Raw genomic sequence first — 17,367 nt, 5'->3', positions numbered from 1 at the left:
GGAACCTGCGTCCTCCAGGGTGTGTCCAAAGGAAGCTCCATCCATTGAGGCAACCTCTGAAGGATAAGCCACCCCAGCCTTCCTTCCGACCAGCAAGGGCTTCTTCACCAGGTTCAAGTTCAAGTTCATACTGAAATTTCTGTGTTTCCGCTTTGTCAGAAGACATCTTGAAAGTGTGAGGCGGATGGGAGACAGTTCCCCCTCATGGAGTGGGAGCACAGGCGGTGAGAAAGAAAAACCGTGGGAAGGCCAGGTGGTGCTCACGACGCTTGAAGACCGCGAACCTCATGGAGCCCAGCGAGAAGGTGCAGGGCTTCAGCCAGGTGCTGGAAGCAAAGGGCGTCAGCGCGAACTGCGCCAGAGGCCTGCGCTGCTGTGAATGCCTGGCGCCGGGGCCAAGAGGACGGGGGTCCAAACGGTCACGCCCGCCTCTCAACGTAGCTTCTTTTCCGTGGCAAGCTGCGCTTCTGCGGATTTGGAAAGCATTGTGTCCACTCGCCCCGCTAAAAAAAAAACCATTGCATCTTCTACCTTCAAAAAGTGGCCAGTAGCCTCCAGGGAGACAAGAGGTAGGGCAATCCTTGCCCCCGCAGCTGACTGTTTGCGTCCGGGCCGCCTGGCCGCGCATCTCTGCGGCGTTGGCTCTGCGTTCGTGCTTGTGGGGGAGGGGAGCCAGGGTTGGTAACGTATCAGAACTCCTAACGGGTGCTTCCGGGGAAAATCTCTTGGGCGAATTTTACTGAGCAGGCCTGACTAGTATTAAGCGACCACTGTGAAAAGAGTTTGGGGTTGATCATAAGAGAGCTGGGATGAAACTGAAATGTGCGTGCAGCAGGCGCTCAGATGCTGTTTGGGCTATAGGAGCTCATTCTGGCTGCAGGTTAGAGACTCGATGGATAAGCGGCCAGGTTCTCTTTGTGTTTTGAAAGTGGCCTCTTACTGCAAGGACAGTGAGGGAGACAGCAAGAACAAGGTCAGCTCAACTCATTGATGGCTGAGCAACCTCTCGTTTGTAAATTTTTCCCCCATTCTACTTTATTTCTTCCGGAAGACAAAAACAAGAGGATGCTTCCCCAGCTTGTTGTATGTGCTACAATTCCCATGCAATGACAAGAGAAATTCAAGAATCTTCTATGGAACTCGACTCATGGATGTTAAAATTTATATAGAAGAGCAAGGTGCCAAGGACAGGCCTTCCTGAAGAAGAACAAAATTGGGAGGCTTTAATAATTAAGACAATGTGATGTAGGTGGGGGGATAAACAAATGCAGAGCCCAAGAAACTATCAATATGTTAAGTCTCATGATTTCTCTTAAACCCACCCTAGTCAGGCTTGCCCCCCAACCCCACCCTCACGACTGCATTAAAACTTCCTATCAGGTCATCAGTGATCTGGACAATGACCTAAATCCAATTACTAATTCTCAGTCTTCATCTAACCTAACATACTTTGGACATGAACTTGGGCAAACTCCAGGAGATGGTGAAGGACTGGGAAGCCTGGCATGCTGCAGTCCATGCTGTTGCAAAGGGTTGGACTTGACTTGGCGACTGAACAACAACAACAACAAAACATACTTTCTCACTCATGATGCTTCCTCAACTCTGCATTCTCTTGGTTTTTCTCTCACCTCAGTGATCACTTCTCTGTCTCCTTCGTGCTCTTCCCCCCAAACATTTAGTGTTGAAATTTCCCATGGCTCACTCTTCAGTTCTGTTTCCATCTCTCCTCCATACACACTGAGTTTCTAGGGCCATCCAAGTTTCAGAAATGGAACCCCTGAGTCTCAGATCTATACACCCAGCCCAGTCGAGACTTGAATATCTAACTGCCCATTTCACATTTCCACTTGGATGTCTGATATCTCAAATGCAGCATGTCCACGGTGGAACTTCTGATGTTTGTTGCTGTTTTTCAGCTTCTAAGTCATGTCTGACTGTTTGCAACCCCATGGACTGCAGCATGCCAAGCCTCTCTGTCCCTCACTATCTCCCGGAGTTTGCCCAAGTTCATGTCTGCTGAACCCAGTGATGCTATCCAACCATCTCATCCTCTGCCACCCTCTTTTCCTATTGCCTTCAATCTTTCCCAGCATCAGGGTCTTTTCCAATGAGTCAGCTCTTTGCATCAGGTGGGGAAAGTATTGGAGCTTCAGCTTTAGCAACAGTCCTTTCAATGAATATTCAGAGTTGATTCTCTTTAGGATTTGACTGGTTTGATCTTGCTGTACAAGGGACTCTCTGATCTTTGCCACCCCATCAGGCCAACTCCACCTATAGTTCTTCCAGTTACTCAAGGCAAACATCTCACAACTGTCCTGACTCCTCTCTTTCTTTCATACCGATACAGAATCTATCAGGGTCTCCTATTGACTTTACCTTCAAAATAAATGCAGAATCTGAACATCTCACTGCCTCCACTGCTGCCACCTGAGTTGGAGACACCCATAAGTTCTCTCCTGGATTATTATTACAATAAGACTCTTGCTTCCAATGTTGTTCTTTGTAGTCATAGTAACAGAAGAGAGTCTTAAAAAAAAAAAAAAAGATAAAGTAAGTCAGATCATGTCAGTCCTCACTGAGAACCCTTCGGTGGTTCTGTTTGACTCCCCCTTGAAGCCAAATGCTTTCAGGCAAGGTGTTATGTGATTGGGTCCCCATCTCCTATCCTCTGACCTCTTCTTTTGCTCCTCTGCGCCAGCCCCACTGGCACATCACACCTGCCAGGAAGCTCATTTCTGAGTGCCTTTGTACTGGATGCTGTTTTTGCAAGGGAATCTCTTCCCCAGGGATCTTCCAGGCCAGCTCCCTCACCTCCTTCAACTTTTACTCAAATGTTATCTTCCCATGAGGCCTATCCTGATGACATGTTTATAACTGCAAGTCACCTCCCCACTCCATATGCACAAGATTCTCCATCTCTTTGCTCTGCTCTTTTTGAAAACTGCACCTATCAGGGGCTTCCCTGGCAGTCCAGTGTTTGGGACTTCACATCCCAATGCAGGCGGCGCAGTTTCGACCCTTGGTCAGGGAGCTAAGATACCACATGCCTCATGGCTAAAAACCCAGAAAAACATAAGACAGAAGCAATATTGTAACAAATTGAATAAAGATTTTATTTTTTAATATTTATTCTTATTTTTGGCTGTGCTGGGTCTTCACTGCTGCATGAGAGCTTTAGTTGTGGTGAGCAGGGGCTACTCTTGGTTGCAGTGCACAGGTTGCTCATTGCAGTGGCGTCTCTTGTTTCAGCGCACCGGCCCGAGGCACTTAGGTTTCAGAAGTCGCAGCTCACGGGTTCTAAAGTGCAGGCTCGGTAGTGGTGGTGCATGGGCTTAATTACTCTGCAGCACGTGGGATCTAGTTCCTGGACTAGGGCATACCTGTGTCCCCTGCATGGGCAGGCGGATTCTTAACCACTGGACCACTAAGGAAGCCCAATGAAGACTTAAAAAATGTTCCAAATCAAAAAAATCTTTACAAAAGAAAATAGCACCTATCACCTAACATCTTTCAATAGATTGTATAATTTGCTTTTTGTATATGTTTATTATCTGTCATCCCCTGCCAAAATGTAACACAAGGATAGGGATTCTTGTTTGTTTTGCTGACTGATGTTTCTCAAAAGCCTAGAAGGGTGCCTGGCTCATTTGGCACTCAATAACTGTTGGATTAGATGAATGAAAGTGTGAGTGAATAAGGAGGATAGGATGGAATGGAACCAGGAGAGTCACAGAGGTAAAGAGGAATGTTCTATTTCTTAAATTGGTGGTATGCTCATAAATGCGCCCTTTATTTTCTAAAAATACTTATGTATGTATGCATACTGGTTTATAATCAATATTTAATAATAGTAAAAATAAAAATCTTTATTATCCAGCTTGACTGACTCCCTAAAGTTTCCACAAAACTGAGTTTTCATTGTACCTAGTATATGATGATCACTGAACAGAGGACATTGATGTTTCTGTTGTTTCTTTTTGCTCCTTGAGACAGGCCAGTCATGGCTCTGGCAACCAGTAGGAGGATGGCAACTCAAGAGAAGAACATGCTTTGGAAAGAGTGCTTAAAATAACATTCTAGACTTAGAGAATAAAATGGAGCACAGTGTATCGTCCCTCTCTTTTCCTCCTGATTTTTTTATAATGACTATAATATCAAAATGTCTCAACTGCAGATACACACCCATACTGGAGCTCACTGCTCCCAGCTGACACACACTGATAAACAGGACTTTCTCCAGTAGACAGAGCACTTGCTCTTCTTCAGCTGCTATTTCCATTGTGCCTTTTAGTGTGCTTCTCATCGCTGGGAAATTTTGAAAAAAATTCTGCCCAGTACAGAAAAAAGAATTTCTTTTTCTTTTTCTTTTTTTGACCATACCACATGGCTTGTGGAATCTTAGTTCCCCCACCAAGGGTCCAACCTGGCCTTCAGCAGTGAAAGCGCAGAGCCCTAACCACCGGACCACCAGGGAATTCCCCTTTCAGTATATTGTTCTAAAATTTGCTTTTTGTCCTTTATTTGGAAACTCATTGACTTCCCTATGAAAATAGTTTTGAGGAGAAAATAAAAAACCAAGGGATTTACATGAAGATGTAGCAGATAATTTTTAAGTGTAATCTTATGCAAAAACAAGGTAAAATGTTTCTTATGCAAAAACACGATAAACCGTTTTAGGGCCTTGAACTCCTGTATGTTGTTACATTGTTAGACATTTCAAATCAATAGCTTTCTTAAAACAGAGTTTGCCCTTTCTTCCAATCACTTTGCTCCACGAAGACTTGTATGAAATGAACTCCTCAGATGACCAGAAAATGCAGTTCCAGTTCTTTGAAAATTTAATCAGACGTGAATTACAACCCCGTTCTGTGTCTGCAGACTTGGAGTGACACTGGGTTTGTTCCCCTGGAGAATGGGGTCATGTTGAAGAGTCCTGTGTGTTTTGTTTTTTTGTTTTTTTTTTACCCTAATTGAAATCCAGTTGGGATGATTGCAGAGCGTGTTCAGAATGTAAGTGGCTCTCCTTTTATAATGAGGAGAAGAGGCAAACTACCCTTCATTCCTGGTGGGCTGTGCCTCAAGACGGGTCGGGAGACAGAGATACCAGATAAACGCTGTCTGCCACCCAAGCTCTTAGAATCATGCAGAGGACAGAGGTATATATGAAAAGGAATCCCAAGTGAGGTCAGTGCCCTGGAGAGACCTCTCAGGATTTCCTGCAAACAACCTCTAGAGAATGAATAGAGTGAGTCAGGGGCAGAGAGGAGCTCATTTAAATTCTCTTCCCTGCGCCTTGCCAGTTGCAACCTCTGGCAGCGCACAACTCTCTGCAGGGCTTAGGCTGGGAGAAGAGCGCGGCCCCGCGGGCCCGGACGGTGTCACTCACCGCCCAGCCCCGCCCTCGCGGGCCAGCGACCAATGGGCATAGGCCGGGCCCGGGAGCGCGACCAATGGGAGCCGGCGGGCGGAGGCGCGCTGCCCTTTAAGGAGTCGCTGGGCGCCGGGTCCCGGGAACCCGGCGCTTAGAGACAGGCACCGTCCAGGTTTAGCCGCCATGTCTCTGCAGGTGAGCCGGGTGTGCGCGCGCTGCTGCGGGCGGGGAGGAGCGTACGTCCCGGAGAAAAGCGCTCGAGTGGGGCGTGGGGCCGGCATGACGCCCCGCCGGGGTCGCGGCGCATCTCTGCCCCGGCACTTCGGGCCGCTGCTGCCAGTCCTCTTTGTCCCCGGTAGCTGTCCGCGGGGACCCCCGAGACACGCCCACCCCATCGCCAGCGCCCCCTTATTGCGCGTAATCCGCACCGGTGCATTCTGTTGACGGCGTGCCGGGCTCCCTATGGCAACTCTTGTGAACCCCGGGGACTGGTTAGACGCAAACCAGGCACCCGCCGCGGGAGGGCGGGCGCCAGGCTGCTCCCAGCGGACCCGGCGGGTCCTGCCCAGCCATCTCTTCCCATCCTGGAGAGGGAGGTGTGGGCGGCCTCCCCTTGCTCCTTGGCACGCCTAGGGGCTCTTCCAAGCTAGTGCAGAGATCTGGAAAACCACGATCTTAAATATACTGTTCTTGTGGTCTTTGGAGGGAAAAAAAAGTTTATGTTCAGGGTGGAAATTTGGGGGAAAGGGAACAAATGTAAAGTAAAAAAGAAAAAAGGGAAAGTGTTAGTTTCTCAGTCCTGTCCGGCTCTTTGTGACCCCGTGGACTGTAACCCGCCGGGCTCTTCTGTCCATGGAATTCTCCAGGCAAGAATACTGGAGTGGGTAGCCATTCTTTTCTCAAAGGGACCTTCCCAACCCAGATATGAAACCAGGCGGATTCTTTACCAGGGAAGCCCATAATATAAAGTAGAACATCAGACATTCCTTCACCCAAGTGATAACCACATTAGCACTAGGTTACTTTCTCAAGTGTTCGAGAAACATCTATGTGATATGTGAATGTATATGTTTATACACACACTTTGCTTTTTATATAATTTTGCTCTCTCGCTCTCTCTCTTTTTTAATTTGTACTATGAGCTTTCTGTCACCACTAAATATTCTTTAAAAATTTTAAATGTTTGCATTGGGTACATGGCAGGATGCACCCCATGTGACCGTGGTACTCCAGGGTCACTGCTACACTAGGGGCGGGGTCGGGGGGCCTTGCGAAAACAGGAACGGGAGAGGGTGTGAGGAGAGGTTTTAAGGCAGTTGTTTTGAAGACCCGTTAGGCACAGGCGCGGGGGAAATCCAGCAGGTCAGCTTTCAGCCAGGGTGCTGAGTACGGGCTCCAGCAGAGTGAGCTCAGCAGGCGTTGAAATTCCTCACCCAAAGCCGCGAGCCCAGCTCTGCAGCAGCACAGGAACATTATCCAACTTTCCCTTTGGCCCAGAGTGCTTGGAATTAAGTGTAAATGACTGTACCTTTAAGTCCCTGTTTCTGGGATTTCCCTGGTGGTCCAGTGGTTAAGACTGTGTGCTTCCACTGCAAGGGGTGTAGGTTCCATCCTTGGTCAGGGAACTAAGATCCTGCATGTGGTGAGGTGTGGCCAAAGATTAAAAGAAAAAAAAAAAAATCTGTTTCTCACCTATTGCTGGGAGCCGTTATGGGAGGTCCCACCTGTGACGAGGTCATGAAGAAAATCAGGCAGGCAAGGCCGTCTGGGACCCCATCCATGACGAGGTCACGAGGAAAATACCTGACAGGCAAAGCCGTCTAGGATAAGGGACCCTCCAGGTTGGCCTCGGCCTCTACCCTACCCTATATCCTCCTCCCTTTTCTGCTGCTGTTCTTTTTTTTTTTTTAATTAATTAATTTATTTATTTTTTCAGTGGGTTTTGTCATACACTGACATGAATCAGCAATAGATTTACACGTATTGCCCATCCCGATCCCCCCTCCCACCTCCCTCTCCACCCGATTCCTCTGGGTCTTCCCAGTGCACCAGGCCCGAGCACTTGTCTCATGCATCCCCCCTGGGCTGGTGACCTGTTTCACCATAGATAATATACATGCTGTTCTTTCGCAACATCCCACCCTCACCTTCTCCCACAGAGTTCAAAAGTCTGTTCTGTACTTCTGTGTCTCTTTTTCTGTTTTGCATAAAGGGTTGTCGTTACCATCTTTCTAAATTCCATATATATGTGTTAGTATGCTGTAATGTTCTTTATCTTTCTGGCTTACTTCACTCTGTATAATGGGCTCCAGTTTCATCCATCTCATTAGAACTGGTTCAAATGAATTCTTTTTAACAGCTGAGTAATATTCCATGGTGTATATGTACCACAGCTTCCTTATGCATTCATCTGCTGATGGGCATCTAGGTTGCTTCCATGTCCTGGCTATTATAAACAGTGCTGCGATGAACATTGGGATGCACGTGTTTCACAATTTGTATGGAAATACAAAAAACCTCGAATAGCCAAAGTAATCTTGAGAAAGAAGAATGGAACTGGAGGAATCAACCTGCCTGACTTCAGACTATACTACAAAGCCACAGTCATCAAGACGTATGGTACTGGCACAAAGACAGAAATATAGATCAATGGAACAGAATAGAAAGCCCAGAGATAAATCCACAAACTTATGGACACCTTATCTTTGACAAAGGAGGCAAGGATATACAATGGAAAAAAGACAACCTCTTTAACAAGTGGTGCTGGGAAAGCTGGTCAACCACTTGTAAAAGAATGAAACTAGAACACTTTCTAACACCATACACAAAAATAAACTCAAAATGGATTAAAGATCTAAATGTAAGACCAGAAACTATAAAACTCCTAGAGGAGAACATAGGCAAAACACTTTCTGACATAAACCACAGCAAGATCCTCTATGACCCACCTCCCAGAATATTGGAAATAAAAGCAAAACTAAACAAATGGGACCTAATGAAACTTAAAAGCTTTTGCTGCTGTTCTTGTTTGCCCTGCTGCAGATTCTTGTGTTGCCTGCCGAGAGCTCTCCTGCTCCTCTTTCACTGAATAAAGACCAACTTAAAACCCTAATTAATAAATCTCCTGGACGCTGGTACGCTATGAAGGGGCCAGGGATGAAGGAAATGCTTCACTTCAAACATTTTGCTGGCATTCTGGCTTGTTTGATAAATGTGTGATCTCATTGCACAAAATGCTCTTGATTGTTCTAAACATCCTAAGCACAGTACACTAACAAAAGAAACTATTAAGCATAGGCCCCTTCACAGGGTGAGAAAAGCTCCACAAATATGATAGCCACAAATGTGCCTAATAGAAAATACTTTAGAGAGAGATTAGCTGGCAACTTCTTGCAGGTAGTTAACTTTTAGACTGAGAGCCTGTTTTGTGCCATGTCTGCTGTTTCTGCAGTCCTTCGCATTTCTGTTCTGTAAAAATGTAATCCTATCTAGTTCCCATAGAGATGACACTTATTAGAAAGAAAATAGATTAATTATAAGAAAAACAGGGTCGGCTACTGAAGTTGCTTAAGTCACACCAGGTGCAAGCCATAAAATGTTAGCAGGCCTGAAGGCCAAATGATAACAAAGACTCTTGTGAACGAAAAAGTATGTGGGTGACATCCAGTTTCTGTTGAAGGTCAAGTTGCTGTAATGTTTTGAGATGACCTGTGTGTAAACAATATGCACTTCCCCCCAAAAGATGTTGTTAAGGGTATAAAGGGGCCCTGCGAAAATAAACTTTAGACTTAGCCCCGAGCTTTGTCTCACTCTCTCTCTCATTCGCCGACGCCGTTCATCCTGAGGGTTCCCCTGGATCTTGCTGGGGCTAGACCCTGGCAACCTATGATAATTTCAGACCCTCCTAATATCTACTCACTTTTCATTCATGTGTTCAACAAGGAGGTACAGGGCTCAGATGGGCTCCTCCCACCTGCCAGCACTCTGTAAGGCAAGGCTGTTGCTACTGAGATGAATGTTTGTGCCTATCCTCTGTTCTGGATACTTGGGGGGAACAAATACCTTCCCACCAGCCTTGTGCTGAGCCCTAATAAATACTGTTAGGTCTGCCTGGAACCCGCTTCCCTGTCACTGTCCATCCGCTAGGTACTGACCCCACCCCAGGCTCAACTAAGCATCATCTTCTCTGAGAAGGTGCCTTCCACCCTCACAACTGTTCCCTTCTCTGTGGTCCCAGGACACCTACTGCTCCTCTGCTTGAGCAAGTATCACATGATCACTGTGACCCACTCATCTCCCACAGGATGCTGAGCTTTGTGAAAGCTGGCTGCCCTGTTCATCCCTGTCTGCTCTCCCAAGGCCTGGCCCCTCAGAGGTGTTCAATACATATTGAATCAATAGTGTGATACAAGTGGTGAGCTCTGGGCTGGCAGAGTCAACAGAATGAAGTCAAGAATATTTACGGTCTTATTCTTGTTTCATCCTCATGCTTCCCGGCTAAGGTTGATGCCTTTTTTTTTTTCTTTTAGCTGAAGCCAAATCTCATGGGAGCTCCATTGCTTACACAGAGTCCCAGGGCAGTGTGTCTCCAAGCTAGAATTAAAACCCAGGATCCTGACATGAGCCCAATGTTTTTCCCGCCACGGCTCATCGTAGCTGGGCTGGGAGAAGGCACACTGAAACTGCCACGTAAAACACGAGTGCATGACGTTGGGGTGCCAGGGAAGGGCATGCTGGAGAGAAAGACTGACACTGGGCCCTGCTCTGGAATGGGTTTTTCTCCTCTGCCTGGGGAGAGAGTAGAGAGGGGACCTCTGAAATTGCCTGGGAAATGGTCAAGGGCTCCACTTTTGGATAGAGAGGGTCCAAGACTTTCATGAGCTTGTTAGATGGTTCCATACCCCTCAAAACATGAAGCACAGTCTTCCAAAAACTCCTTCCTGGAAGGCAGGGACTTAGCAGGTTTCTGAGAAGCCTTAGAATTCGTATCAAGGCTTAGCTTGCCAAAAGGACTTGAGTTGCTGTCATTGGAAGATGGCACGAGACTTCACAGCAAATAGAACACCTGAGATGCCTGCCAACCCTGAAGGGAAGGATCCCTACACCTCCTGGACAGTCTTGCCCTGTCCTGCCCTTAGGAAGCTGAGGGAAGTAATGTAGCATTTTAACTTTGTCCTTATTATAGACACAATATGTGCATGCACATTATGGGAAATTTGGAGAGTATAGATGGTATTTAAAAAAAAAACAAACAGGAAACTTACCAATAGAGGCCATTAGTATTGACACGTTTTAGTATATTTGGATGTCTCTTCAAGATACTGATTTCATTTCCTTTGGATAAATACTCCAAAGTGGGATTGTGAGATCACATGGTAGTTCTTTTTTAAATTTTTGAAGAAGCTTCATACTGTTTTCCACAGTGGCTGCACCAATTTACATTCCCACCAACAGTGTATGGGGTGCCCTTTTCGCCAAATCCTCATCAACACTGGTTATTTCTTGCCTTTTTGATCATAGCCATTCTTACAGATATGAGGAGATATGTCATTGTTGTTTTGATTTGCATTTTCCTGATGCTTAATGATGTGGAACATTGTTTCAGATCACTATGTATCTTCTGTGGAAAAATCTCCTGACTCTTTTTAAATCAGATTGTTTTGCTTTTTTTTTTTTTTTTTGGTGTTCAGTCATACGAGTTCTGTATATATTTTGGATATTAGCCCCTTATCAGATAAACAGTTTGCAAATATTTTGTCCCATTCAGTAGGTTGCCTTTTCATTTTGTTGATGGTTTCCTTTGCTGTGCAGAAGTTTTTTGTTTGCTATAGTGTCCTGTGTTTATTTTTGTTTTAACTAGTTTTACTTTTGGTGTCATATCCAAAAATCATTGCTAAGAATGATGTCAAGGAACTTACTTTCTATCTCTTTTTCTAGTAGTTTACAGTTTTAAATCTTATGTTCAAATCTTTCATTCGAGTTGATTTTTGTATGTGGTGTAAGATGGGGTCCAGTCTCATTTTTTTGCTCGTGTATTCAGTTTTCCCAGAATTGTTGACTGAAGACACTGTCCTTTCTGCAGTGTATATTCTTGGCTCCTTTGTCATAAATGAATTGACCATATATGCATGGGTTTATTTCTGGGCTCTTGACTCTGTTCCATGGATCTTTGTGTCCGTTTTTATGTCGGTACCATACTGTTTTGCTTACCATAGCTTGTAATATCATTTGAAATAAGGAATTGTGATGCCGCCAGCTTTGTTCTTCTTTCTCAAGATTGCTTTAGCTTTTATGGTTCTATACACATTTTGGGATTGCTTTTTCTCTTTCGGTGAAAAATGCCATTGGAATTTTGATAATGAAGTGCATTGAATTTGTTGATGACTTTGGGTAAGATGAACATTTTACTATTAATGTTTTCTATTTAAGAACAGGGACTATCTTTCCATTTATTTATGTATTCTTCAGTTTTTAAACATTTAGATAAACATTTTAAATATTAAGAATTTTATTTTGTTCTCTGTATCAAATATGTAGGTGCATTGTCCGTGTAACAGGTAAGGACCAAAGGAAGTATCCACAAATTAAAATAAGGATAATCCTGGTGGAACCAGAGCAGTAATAGTTCATTTCTGATTGAAAGCTTCCTGTCCTCTTTAAGTTCTCCTGAAGCAGATAAACCTGCCTAAAGTTGGCAAATGCACTGTCTTTTTGTTTTAGGCTGATTTTGACAAGGCGGCCAAAGACGTGAAGAAGCTGAAAACCAGGCCAGATGATGAGGAACTAAAAGAGATCTATGGACTGTACAAACAGTCTGTAACTGGAGACATAGATATTGGTATTGTGCTGTCATATTAAAAAATAACAGTACACTTTGTTGAACAGTATAGAAGCATAGAATAACAAGTAACTCTGTGAATGTATCTTTCCTTCTTTTGGCAGAGTGTCCAGCACTGTTAGATCTAAAAGGAAAGGCTAAGTGGGAAGCCTGGAACCTTCAAAAAGGTAGTTTTTAAGTGTTACACGAACCTTCTTAATTTCCACGTACATCGGTCGGTGAGTCAACCTGTTTGTATCTTTCTAGGATTATCAAAGGAAGATGCCATGAGTGCCTGTATTTCTAAAGCAAGAGAGCTAATAGAAAAATACGGAATCTAGAATTCAGCCCGTGAGAGAATTTTCCTTTTGAAGCCTTCATAATGGTATCGTGACCTAATACTTAGGGGAGAAATGCACTGTAACTCTTGATGGATCATCAGTATTTTTGCTAGTAACATGACTTGTCATTCTGAATTAGAGGTATGCTGAAACTACATGTTTAATAAAATTTTACTTGCTAAAACCAGGCAATTTTAAAGAGTTATTTTTAAAGTGTTCCTCTTGTAGTCTGTATACAAAAACATTAGTTTTTAGTGTAGTGTGTGTGTGTACACAAAAAGCTTGTTCTTTTGGCTTCTCTGTTTTTTCTGCAGTGAAGTGGTCTTACTGGTATAATCAGCACAGTTTATTAAGAACTAATCACAAGGGTCAATTCATTTCTCTGTGTAGCTTTGGGATTCACACCAATGCAGAGCCTCGGCAATACAGACACATCTGGCTCCAGGCTCCCTTCAGTGACTGATTTATAGGTAACCCGAGGCAAGTTACTGAAGCTTTGGCTAAAGCGCATCTGTAGGGTAAGGGGAAAATGTCGATCTCAGAGGTTAAGAATTGAATGAGGTACCTGTATTTATCCTACCTTCATTTTAAAGTGTATACTGTATAAAAGATGAGAGCAAGCAACAAAATTTTTAAAAATAAACTTATGAGTCTATCTCAAGCTCTTCAAAGAAAGAAGAAAAGCTGTCATGGGCTATCAGCTATTCAAGTTTCTATGCTTAGGACAAATAAAAACATCAGGCTGAAATGTAGTAGCTGGTGATGACAGACTGTACAGTATGCCTCTAAAGTCCAGTTTTATCAGAGTGAAAATGAAGAATCTGGAATGTCTATTGGACCAGTTTGCAGTCTCACTTTGGTGTCCACAGGCTCTCTGAAAGAAGGTGGCCTCATTTTCAGAGTCCTAACATCCATTTGAGATTCTACAGGCTAGAAGTCTTCCCAGAGAGAGTGCCTCTGTCCCCTGCTGAAGGGTGTAGGTTTGGTGTTGTGTGAGCACTGGGAGAGGTTGATTTCATGTGACTTAAGAAAAAAATTTTTGGATTGACTAGATGAATTTTCAGGGAATTATGCTGGGTGAAAAAAAAGCCAGTCCCAAAAGGTTATATATTGTATGATCCTGTTTATGTAACATTCTTGAAATGGCAAAATTGCAAACCTTGAGGACTGAATAGTGATTGCCAAGGAGGAGGGGAATGAGGGAGGATGTTAAAAGGCCAGCAGGAGGGATCCAGTGGTGATGGGATGTTCTGTATCAATGTCATCCCCTGGTTGGGCAGTGACACTAGAATTTCGCATGATGTTGCAAAAATTTTGCACGATGTTGGGGAAGCTGGGGAGCTCTGTGTCATTTCTTAGAACCCCATGTGAATCTACAGTTCTCACAAAATAAAAAGTTTAATGAAAAACAAATCTAGCTTGATTTCTAATCTGGAAAACTTGGGAAAGTTAAAGGTGATTCTCCTCTCTATCTAAGTGTTGCCTAAAGACAGAAGTCTTCCACGATGAAGTTGACACCCTCTTCCAGTGGAGGGCTCAGAAACTCTTTGAGCTGTTCCTGCGTGGACCTCACCTCCACCCCAAAAGGCTGGCATCGGCCGCATCATGAGATTCCTATTTGTGGACTGTAGTAACTACAGGTTGTTCAAATGAATAATCACAAACCTAGATTCCTTTAGCACCAATCCTTCTAGAACAGAGCCCTGTATCCTACCCAAGAGTAAAGCACAGTTCAGTGCACACTAAACGGTGAACATAGTTTCTCGAGGTTACCTTTAACTCAAATGTATTACATGAATTTTAACTCAAAACCCTCCCCCCTGACAATGAATTTTATATTATTTTCACTTTGTTAAAAAGAAACAATGGGGACTTCCCTGGTGGTCCAGTAGCTAAAGCTCAGAGGTCCCAATGCAGGGGCCCAGGTTTGATCCCTGGTCAGGGAACTAGATCCCACATGCTGCAACTTAGAGTTCACATTCTGCAACTAAGACCCACTACAGCCAAGTAAATAAATATTAAAAAGAATGATATATTCTAAAAAGTCCCTCTTGTGTGTATTTCCCTTAATCTTACTCACTAAGACTCTCTATATACTATTTTTAAACCAACAAAAACACGACCCCATATTATGTGATCCCAAACACATCCGTGCTTTAGAAGGTGACATTTTAGCGTGTCAAGCTGTGTTAAGCTTTGGAAGCCGTAAGGAAGAGACACTGGTTGCATGCAGTAGGGGCTTTATTGTGAAGAACCAAGGGAGATAACAAATCAAGGTGCCAGTTAAACAGCCAGGATTCCAAGAGACAAACACGGTTTGGGCCTCGGCAGAGATGGCAGGACCCACGTAGCCCTGGGGATATGGTGCCTCTCCATCCCGGGCAGTAGGCATCTGTGAATCCTACCAGTGGTGGTCTGCCGTTGCTCTGACTCAGATCAGTCTCCTACTTAATTTTTTCCCTTTTCTTTCCTGTATGTTTCCAACTGGTGTGCTTGCTTTCTCTGTCTGGTTCAGATGATCACACATGAAGCTGAGGCAGCCTGCTGGGTCTGGCATTTGTGCCTGGCCCTCTGTACACCGAGGACTAGACTCCGGACAGTCACCCTGAGTCCCAGTTGGTCATTGCCTGAACAGCAGCGGGAACACACACAGACAGCAAGCAGTCCAGGTCGGAGGAACCCCTTAGAAGAGAACCTAAGAGGGCTACGGGCATTCCGGGGACTTGCCAGGACAGGCAGCAATGATTATTCAGGGCTGTCTTATTTTAACATTTCCTCGTTGATTGGGGCAACCCTATATTTCAAAAGATGAGATCAGGCTTTGGGCCCCAGTGTGTTAATGAAACAGTCATTTCATTTCAAGCACTTCCCCTGTCTGTGATTTTCACTGTCAGAATAACCGAAAGGAAGAAACGAATCATTGACCAAGCAGGAACTTCATTGACAAACCTTCCACAGATGAGACCCAAATGCGATTCTAATACAAAGAAGAAAGACCCTCCCGAAAGTATTCTTGACCCATTCATCTTGCATCCCCCAGATATGTAAATGCTCTGTGGGGAAATACATTTGTAGATAACACATCACCCTGACAGCAGCAAATTGATCATTTTCCAATCTCTGAAACAAACTCCTAAGCTACTCTGAAACACCGAAGAAGAGTATCACATGATCAATGGGACTGTTTTAAGACCAAGAAGGGGAGGTATCTGTCAAGAGGCAAGCGCTGATATTTCTAGAGACTTGGTTATGTATTTCTTGATGAAGCTTGTGTTGGAAGGTTCCAGAAGATAGAAGTGGTGTCCTGGAAGCACAAAACTGTCAAAATTTCCACTGGTTACATCTTTCCAGGCTGAAAAAACAGAATTGTATTTAATAACAAATGATGCCACCACCCGCAGATTTACTTCCAGGTGTTACTTTTCTAAGAGCTGACACTGGTGGTAGAGTTACTCCCATGGTTTCATGTTCTGTGCATCCTGAATTTCTAATTTCTCAGAGACCTCTCAGTATACAGTGGTATTACCTGCCTTCTCTCATTTTACACAGAACTGACATCTCTCCATTTACACTAGATAAAACTGGGACCAGTTTTCTACTCCATGCAACTGCCAGTTGAGAGGTTTTTTGTTGTTGTTTTTAACTAATACTTTTGTATTAGTTAAATACTAATACTAATACTAATACTTTTAACTAATACTTTTGTTTGGCGTTTGTGCCCTGTACTGACCAGACCATTTTTATACAAGTGAATTTTTTCAAAAAGACACTTCCTTGAAGTATGGCAATAGTTTAAGGATAAAAAAAGAAGCATGGATATTACACATCCCCTTGTAGTGTATGAAAAAAGGTGCATGGCTGGATTTATGTACTAGTACAGGACATTTTAAAAAAAATCAGATCTGTGCTGCAAGGCCTGCCAGCAACTCTGGCATGGAAATCATCAGATATCTCAATAAAACACCTCAAGCCATCAAAATCATTTCACCTTCCATATCCGCTGGTATATCTTCAGATCCAGAAAAGCATGTTATGTCACAAGAAAGACGAGTCTTAGAGTGTGTGTTACAGCTGCAAATATAAAGATGCCGGTTTGTAACATTTCGTAATAGACACCCCCTAGAATCTTTTCCTATTAATAACCTCATTTAAATCAAACAAGTCCTCACTTCCTTCCCTTTTGCTGTTTACAGCAATACAAACATTTTATTTTATTTTATTTTTATCCATGGCACTTTTACGTGTCAGCACCTGAGAGTCACTGTGGTCCAGGTTATTTTCTAAGATCTTCTGGCTTCTGGAACAGCCAGGTGCAGGCAGGTGGCACCTGGGCACCCAGTCCAACTCAAAATGGGGCTGGTTATATAGTATCTTCAACTGTCATTCCCCTGAAATGGCCACCTCTCTATCCCCCAGGCCTCCGTTGTTCGGCAGAGGGTTGCTGTGCGCAGAACAGATGCAGATTTATGGACAGAGGGCCCCTGAGTTGATTCTGCCGATTCTCAGTTTCATCAAAACAGCAGGAAACCATTTGCTGAGAGCTGGTGCTGGGGCTGTGTTAGTCCCTTAGGGACACTTGGGTAAGCACAGCCCCTCTCCTCCTGCCACTTAGAGACTGGCTGGGGAGACAGACATTAATGAAGTCGCCAGGCGATTGAACAGATTGAACAGATGGGTCACCAAGTTCAGGGTGATCTGTGAACACGTGACAAGTGGGGGTGGAGTGACATCAAGCAGGGACTCCCTGGAACATGGGGTTAGACTTGAGATCTGAGTAGATAGGAAAAACTCGGCAACGGGCAGAGATGGCAGGGAAAGAGGGGCCAGGTGAGCAC

At 44.2% G+C, this 17,367-nt stretch overlaps 1 protein-coding gene across 9 annotated transcripts in view; it reads right to left on the bottom strand.

Moving 5' to 3' along the window:
• Window positions 1–14,755: 14,755 nt before the first annotated feature.
• Window positions 14,756–17,367, bottom strand: part of LOC122681672 (S-acyl fatty acid synthase thioesterase, medium chain-like) — a 39,356-nt gene continuing 36,744 nt past the window's right edge. For 7 of the 9 annotated variants that reach the window (XM_043883985.1, XM_043883991.1, XM_043883987.1 and 4 more), the window contains 2 exons: window positions 16,521–16,603; window positions 14,756–15,884 (listed from right to left, as the gene is read on the bottom strand). In XM_043883985.1, coding sequence (XP_043739920.1) covers window positions 15,745–15,884; window positions 16,521–16,603 — 223 coding nt within the window. In that variant the 3' untranslated portion in view covers window positions 14,756–15,744. The remainder of the gene's footprint in view (window positions 15,885–16,520; window positions 16,604–17,367) is intronic. The other 2 variants (XM_043883993.1, XM_043883994.1) reach the window with 2 other exon arrangements.

Source organism: Cervus elaphus, chromosome 23 (assembly GCF_910594005.1).
Source record: "Cervus elaphus chromosome 23, mCerEla1.1, whole genome shotgun sequence".
NCBI lineage: Eukaryota > Metazoa > Chordata > Mammalia > Artiodactyla > Cervidae > Cervus > Cervus elaphus.
The sequence above is the reverse complement of the archived record's forward strand: the minus strand, read 5'-3'. Positions and strand labels throughout refer to the sequence as shown.